Raw genomic sequence first — 8,585 nt, forward strand, 5'->3', positions numbered from 1 at the left:
TAAGCATGCCATAAAAATAGAACAATCTATTCATTTTTCCTTATTTTTCTTATTCATCACTAATTTATCTTACTTGGCATACATGAACAGAAAAACATTTATGTTACCATAGTCTGTATGATTATGTCCTATTAATTCTTATTCTTAATTCTCTTAAATTTAGAAAAATGACAAAATGGGAATTTTCTCATATACTCTTTCATCAAGGTTTCCTCTTTTGGATTATATTTTTGTTGACCCAGGAGTAATAAAGTCTCCAGTTATTTGATATCTGAAAGTAAGATAATACACTCTCACAGTTTGTTGACTTCTGGACAACTCCATTCTTCTGTTTATGACCTAATTAATATAGCTAGAAAAGAATATCAAAATACATCATTTTTAAAGCAATAGCTGTACCAAAGAACTTGAGTGACTTAGTTAATGAATGATCATTTCAGTATGTTCTAACCACAGGACCCAAGTTGAATAAAGTTGATCTTTTATCCTTCGGGAAGGAAGATATTGATAATGTATAGTTTTTTTCCAAAATCAGGCTTTAGAAAAACTCACTTTTCATACAGTGAAGAAAACTTATGATCAAGTAATATTATCCTAATCTATGCAGTCTTATCTTGAAGTCCATGAGCTAAAAATTCAAAGGTATGACTGAAAATTCAGCCTGAAACTAGAAAGTCATTCCTCTTTTAGGAAAGATACAAGGATCTTTATTCTAGTTGTAGATCTGTCTCTGGATAAATCCTGCTGGAAATTTCATAGCAAATTTTGACTATTTTTAAAAAGCTGTATTAAAGATCATGCCAGCTGATATTGACACAAGATCATTCATCACTATTTTGGTCTCTATAAACTTAACTGTAATCAACTGCTTTATGCTATAAATCTTAGCCTTAAAACTTGAATCTTGCCTCAATGACAATGTAGAGACCCAAAAATAGACTATACTAGAGGCAGAATATTGGTCTCCTCATGGATGCATATGCTTGTAAATGTCAATTATTATGAGTAACCAGAAAAGCTGGCTACTCTTTTTTTTATAATTCTCTAATTGCAGTTTTAGCATTTCTGATATGTTGAATTCACAATTAGTATATATTACCAACTAGTATCTTCTTAATTAACAAAAAATCTTAAGTATCCTAGTGATCCCCCCCCCCTACATTAAGACTCAGTATCTACATTATGTTCTTCTTGGTTTTGCAGATGTCACTTGCAATTCTGCAATTTTTCAATGTAAGAGGAATATTATTTTAATAAACCTCAGCTTTTTAATGTCTTAGAACTGCATTCCAAATCATGATTAATATAACATTAGCCAGCAGTCCTCAAAATCAGGACTATTTAATCTTTAAGTATTGAATTATATTTATTTACTATCGAGAGTTGATGTGACACAACAGAAAAAGAACAGGATTGAGAGTCAGTGTATACAAGTTCACTTTGAACCAGTTACTTGACCTCTTATGCTTCAGTTTTCTCATCTGAAAAATTAAGGGGTTTCCATGTATCTATAATCTAACACATGTTTAAGGGAGTCAGAAATTTACATTCAACTAACTTATCAGTGATTAGGCTACTATTAATGTTGTTTAATTGATAATGGGGATCATTATGTTTATCGTATTATCTTGAATTACATCTTGAATATCATTTAATAAAAAATAGCAAATTCTGGACTTTAGCTATAATATATGCAAACATATATATGTGTGTGATAGCATAAATCCCTGCATTTCTATAAATATATATGTACATATTTTTGATATGTACATATATATTTATAACTAAAAACTAAATCCTACCTGAAACTGAAATTTCAGGTCTACTCAAGAGGAATGAATGATTTAGAAATTTTCCTAATTAGGACATTCTATTTCTGTGATCCAAATAAAAAAAAATTTTCTTGGTTTAAGATTTTCTTATTTTGTTAAAAATATTATTGATAGCTATAAATAAATGGGCATTTGTTAAAATTTCATAAGCATGTTTGAATTTATATGTCTTTTTTTTCAAAGTACAGACTCAGGATCAGCCAACATGTTCAAGTGCTATACGCTCTTTCTTAAACTAACAAATGATTGTGATTCATATTTAAAATACAAGTGGATTCTTGATTCATTAATTTTTCTTTGCCATGAACATTAAACTGCCTTTAATGAGTCTGTATTTATCAGTCATATTTTTTTTTGTATTTATCAGTCATATTTTGATTTTACTGTGTAATACATAAACATTTTAGGCTTTTTGAACTAACATTAAAGTTTCCCCAAAATATAGCTACCTACATTGTTTTTCATAAAACAATCACTTTCCAAAGAATTTGGAAAGCTTTTAAATGGCCTAGATTTTACAAAACCTACAATGGCTCTCAAATGTCATAATTTTCCATTAAACCAACTGAAATTTGCTCTACTTCTGTAGAGAAGAGCATGTTGGTCTCTTAGTAAATATCTATGAGGCACTTACTATGTGCAGAAGCTCTGCCAAGTGCTGGAGACACAAAGGCAAGTAGAATATAGTCCCTGTTCATAAGGACTAAGCCGTATCCTAACTTCATAGTTTTTATTTCTCTCCTGGGATTTCTGCATGATAATCAGAATTCCCATTGTCTTCATCCCTCTTCCACTGAAACGTTGGATTTTGTCCTCAAGATCTTCCTAGACTCTGCTAAGTGACCTTCCAATTTATCTTGCCAAAATATGGTTTCCATGTCACTTTCACTTACAACCAATGATGTCATGTTTTCTAGTTCTTTTTTGTGTGTTTTCTCCCCCATGAGAATTCAAGTTTCTTGAGGTCAGGAATTGTCTTACTTGTGTATATTTGCTAAGATATAGTAAATATTAATAAATTAGCATTCATACCTGGAAGTAATGGCTTAATAAATAAACCCTTCTGGTATACATGGCATCTAGTAAATGCTTAATAAATGCTTTTTATTCATCAATTTGTTCATTTGTTCAGTCAGCAAGTGATAAGAAAGCCATAAAGTATGGTATGGTTTGCTTATATAGCCATCTTCCTGGATATAATGGATCAGATGTACTTAAATATCTGTGATCATATAAAATTTATCTAAGCCATTGTAACTTATATGATTCTCCTTTGTTCTGGTATAGATACTTAGAATCTAACTGATTTATTTACTATGAATATAGCTCATGTTTTAAACAAGATTTACATGGGAATAAATGTCTATTAAGTTACTTGTGAAATTTAATTTGCTAATGATCAAAGTGAAGAAGAGATTAAAGTTCTCTTTAAGGGCAACATCATAAAAATCTGAAGCAGAAAATACTTTATCTCCCTATTATCAGTGGGGGATTTAGATTCAGTTGAGGGAAGGAAGGAGTCCAGAGAAGGAAGAGAGGGCCCTCTAGCAAGCACTTGTGATTTAGAATCTATATCATTTTTATTGAGAGATGAACAAACTTCCATGTCAGCCATAGAGTATGTTTACAGGTTCAAAATGAACTCTTCAGAGATACTTAAATGAAGAAATGGATGAATACCAGCTCTTCAGCTTACCTTCCTAACTAACCACTTAAAATTTTTTTGAAATACTAGAAATTTATGAGCCAACAATATATAGTGTAACTGGTTTATAGGTCAAGGACATGCCAAAATTAAGCTTGACCTAATACTTCATGATAAGTTTAAAAACATTTTCTAGATTTGTGATTTCATTTAGGGTAGGAAAGTCCCTTCATTTGTTTAGATTGGTGATTTCTCTGTAATTTATAATTAAAGAGATTCAGGGACACCAAAACTTGTCCATTGTCACACAGCTAATATGTGTCAAGAGACAAGACTTGGCTTGTACTTCCGTCTTCCAAAAACTATCTTTATATTCACTAGATAATTCTACAGTAAAAATACAAAGCAAGCACTATTTCTGAATTGACTTGTATTATTGGATCTCATTTTTATCAAGCATCTATATTTCTGGGGAACAGTTTTTTCCTTGAAACTTGAAAATTTGAAAGTTGAGTAGTTGGGATTTTGAACTATCTACAAAACTATTTTAGAACCTCTAGATATAATTTAGCTGCTGAATTTCATTTTGAGCAAATGTGTTTATCCAAAGGATAACAAAAAAGTAGCCTCTAAAAAAAGTAGGCCATTAATGTAATCTTAAATTAAAATACACATTTGAAAGTGGTACCTATTTATTTTATGATATTACATAAGTGCCTAGGTAAAAATATTAATATTCTTTAAAACTTAAGTGAAAATCATTTCCTTAGGCAACTGAAACAGAAACTTAAGAGTTGATGTTATCTGATTGAAGAACTTCTAGAGAAAATTAGTTTTATATTAAAAAAAAAAAAACATGGTTGAAGAAAACCCATGGCATCTAAAACCCTTACATCATAATAATAGCTAATATATTGTGTCTTAAAGGTTGCAAATTGCATACATCATCTCATTTGAGCCTCACAATAAACACTGTCAAGTAGGTAATAGCAGTATTACTTAGGACCATGTTGCAGATGAAAAAAAATTTTCTAAGATGTGAAATGACTTATCCACTGTCACATAGCTTCTAAGTTTGGTGGCAAAATCTGAGTCCAAATTTTGCGACCTTCAAATCTGGCATTTCACCCATTTTTCCCATGAAATTGTATAACAATAATAGCCATATTCAAGCCTCCTCTACTGTTAAACTCATAGTTTCACAGGGGCACCAATGAAAATGCTTCCTTCTAGCATCTAGTATATAAAGAAGGAAGCATATGTAGAACTGATAAGGGCAGAGTGCTCTACAATGACTCCCCATCTTCCCATCCACATGCAGGATGTCTTCCCTTGGCTATTCTCACAAGTTAAGGAAGATTTTAGAAATTTTGGGGATCTTAGTTGTAGGTCAGTCCTGGTAAATTTTTAGCAACCAGCTTTGGGAAGAAAAGAGGAAGAACAGAAATGAACCCAAAACAAACTTTTAAGTTTTATCTTCATTATTAACATTTTCTGCATCAGTTTCTTAAATCTAAACAACAACAAAAATCAAGCATTAATATGTAATATTTGCCAATTTCTGGGGCATAAATGATCATGAAGCTTAGGAGTTGGTTAAAGCTGGCTCCAACACTCTCTTGCTAGAGGTCATTGAATCTATCCCCATTCATTCTAAAGATGTAAAGCAGGTTCTGAGAGGTGAAGTGTGGAAGGCAAAATTTGAATCCATATCTCCCTGAATCCTGTAGAGTGTTGTTCTTATTCACTATCCCATAATCTCTTCAATCCTTATTGATGAAACCATTTCTAAAGGGCCAGTTGTTCCTCAAAGTTATTTACATGGCAATTGATTATAGAACATCTCAATCCCCTCTTACCCTCTTATTTAGATTTTTCTTTTTTTTTTCTTATGGTTAGAACTCCAAATGTTTCTGAACTGGAGTTCATTGTTACTCTTAGTAGGTACACAGAAAACTCAGTTGTTAGGAGTTTTGATCAGAATTGAAGATAATTATTTTTTTAAGTGTCAAAGAAATGTATATTGAAAATTGTTTTGTTGTTATCCCTTCATCACTTTACTTACTCATTCTGAAATTTTCTGAAATATAAATAGAATTTTTTCTCCAATTCCAAATACTGGTATTGTAGGTAGGCCTAATTTAAACCTTGGAAAATCAACGTTAGGAAAATTAAACTGAAATGTAAACAAAAAGGGAAGGTGTGTAGGTGACATGCATTTTAAATGCATATAAACTCTAGATTTTTTTTTAAAGGAATCACCATAGAAACCAGCCCTACAGTATCTGTTCTACTTGACAACATACAGAACACTGTAAAATATGTGTTTTTTAAAGTCATATTTAAGAGGAACACAAATGCAAATAAAAGCACAAGGAGGAAGAATTCATGTATATAATAAGAAAACTTGTGACTGTCCCTCCAATTTTTCATAAAATACAAAAAGGAATGGAAAGAATGTAGTAGTCACTAAAGTATTCAAAAATATTTACATACTTACACACTGTCACTTGGAATTGAATTATATGATTATAGGATTCTGAAAAATTATAAAAGTTAACTATTATGACTAGTCCACCGTCCCCCTAAATTAATGTATGTCATGAATTGCAATTAATTTTTCACCATTAAAATGGAAATACCCCTATTAGGGGAAAAGGAAGAAGCCTAATAAGACACCTTCCCTTACTTAAATGAAGAGGTTGGGATCAAAAGGTTTGGAATCTTGCATATAACATCAGGATTTTTCAATGGATAAATTGGCTTTACTTCTCCTCCTCCTCCTCCTTCTCTTATTGTTATAAGGGATAGCTCCTTGGGAGAGGGGGAAAATATATAGAGGTCTATGTAAATGTTGTAAAAACAATATATCATATAGATTAAAAATTCAATCAAGTATGATTACTACCATCTTTATGACTAGTGCTTTGTATATGCCATCTACTATGTGTGTGTGAACCTGGACAAGGCACTTCATTTCTCTTGTCTTTAGTTTACTCATCTTTCACTGAGGAAGCTGAACTACAAGCTTTTCAAGGTCCCTTTCTGCCCTAAATCGATGCTCCTATATTGATACTATTAAGCATTTAATAAATGTTTGTTGAATTGATGACTTGACTCAGTAGTCATAATTAACCAATTATTACTTGAAAAGCAATTTCCAATCCAAAAAGCACATTTTAAATATCCACTTACTGAAAGGCACTTTGCTAGGGAAATACTAAGGCAAGATAGAAAACAGTCCTTGTCCTCAATGAGATTACATCCTATTTAGAGAGAAGAAAGGGACATTGTAGAATAGCATTATATAAAACTTCAATATAATTACCCTTTATTTTCAAGTGCTACAAATTTCTGAGTTTGTCTGAAATAAAACTCTTATCTTTTTATAATAATGATTTTTTGCATCTCTCTATGTATGTTTCATAGTAGCATTTATATGTGTATATATGTGTGTGTGTGTGTGTGTGTGTGCGTGTGTATACTTTTATATATGCACATTACTTTCTAGGTACAGTAACATGCCAAGAAAGATGACTTACTTGACAAGACCTTAATAAAAACTGCTTAAATTAAAGTCTAGTAAGAAGGAAGGAAGGAAGGAAGGAAGGAAAGAAAGGAAGGAAGGAGAGGAGGAAGCAAAGAGGAAAGGGAGGAAATGGGAAGGAGGGAAGGGAGAGAAGGGAGGGAGGGAGGGAATGAGGGAAGGAAGGAAGGTAGGAAGGAAGAAAAGAGAGAAGGTAGAAAGGAAGGAACGAAGAAGAGAAAGAACTTATTAGGTGTTATTAGGCTAAACTAAGTACTGGGGATAAAAATATAAACAAGCAAAAAAATCCCTTGCCCTTAGAGAGTTTACATTTTAATTGACAAAAAACAAGAAATAAAGGAGCACTGGAAACTGTGAGAAGGGAAGAGTGCATTTGGGGACAAGATGAAGATACTGGAAGAACTGATATGGAGGCCTAGACCCTGGCAGGATAAAGCAAACAGCCCAATCAAGTAGGGAGCCAAAAATGCCTGAGGAGGAATTCAAGAGTCTATTGTATTAGATACCATTAGAGAATATGATCATATCTTGGAGACATTAGGAAATGTGTTGATGAGTTTATAGCAATGAATTGAGAAGTGAAATTAAGAATGGTGAGATGAGAATGTACTATGAATAACAAAAAAAAATGTCCTTTCCTTGTAGAAAACATACAGAGACTTCAGGTTACAAGGTGTGTTGGAGGGAACTCTAAACAGCAAAACCTATGAAGCTCTTCATAGCCGCTTAACTGTGGAGGAGGCCACAGCCTCTGTTTCTGATGGAGGAGGACTTCAGGGCATTACAATGAAAGACAGCGATGAGGAAGAAGAAGAAGGATGAGAGCAAGTAGATTCTCTAGGAGTGATTTAACATTATTAATTTTGTAACTTGTCCTAGTAATTAAAGTTAGGGTTTTGACCACATATAAATAATTGTATTTCATTCACTACTTAATAAAAAAAATGACTATAGAAGCAGGGTTAAAAGGAAAAAATGCCAAGGATTTTGGGAGGGTAGTGTTATCCCCTTCCTATCCAGCCTGACACATAGCTGAGTTTTGCTCTCATTTGTGACTAAGATATGTACCTTTCATTTCTTGAATTTAACATTTATTTCTCTACATCCATTGAAGTGTGTCTTGTGCATAAAACAAACAATAGGTACCTCAAATTGTGACCAGAAGTCATTTATCACTGTGCCAATTATCAGTGCCCTTGTTAAAATATGGTGTACTTTCAGATTTATACTTTACATGTAAGTTTCCTGTTATGTAGTTAATTTGCCATGTTGTGATATGTATTAAATGTTAACACAGGTTCTTAGTGCTCTCAAGTGGTATACAGCTTTCTTTAGGGGATTCAAAGGACTGCTAAAAACACCCACAGATTAGATTACTTCATGGCCTTGCATTCTGTACATTCATCTTAGCAAGTTTAAGGGATTCAGGATGTGAGATAGGGGAGCTGTCATCAACACATCAAACCTCTCTTTCTTTGTGTAACAGCAAGAGCTTGCAGGCAATAAGTCATACAGTGTATCATGACTATTTCTGTATTTATCAAACTTTGTATAGACTCAA

General features: G+C 32.5%; 1 protein-coding gene across 4 annotated transcripts in view; it reads left to right on the forward strand.

Moving 5' to 3' along the window:
* Positions 1 to 8,585, forward strand: part of CADPS2 (calcium dependent secretion activator 2) — a 714,206-nt gene that overhangs the window by 705,587 nt on the left and 34 nt on the right. For all 4 annotated transcript variants that reach the window (XM_074268127.1, XM_074268122.1, XM_074268124.1 and 1 more), the window contains one exon: positions 7,670 to 8,585. This exon is cut by the window's right edge and continues 34 nt beyond it. In XM_074268127.1, coding sequence (XP_074124228.1) covers positions 7,670 to 7,846 — 177 coding nt within the window. In that variant the 3' untranslated portion in view covers positions 7,847 to 8,585. The remainder of the gene's footprint in view (positions 1 to 7,669) is intronic.

This window comes from Sminthopsis crassicaudata, chromosome 5 (genome assembly GCF_048593235.1).
Source record: "Sminthopsis crassicaudata isolate SCR6 chromosome 5, ASM4859323v1, whole genome shotgun sequence".
Classification (NCBI taxonomy): Eukaryota; Metazoa; Chordata; class Mammalia; order Dasyuromorphia; family Dasyuridae; genus Sminthopsis; species Sminthopsis crassicaudata.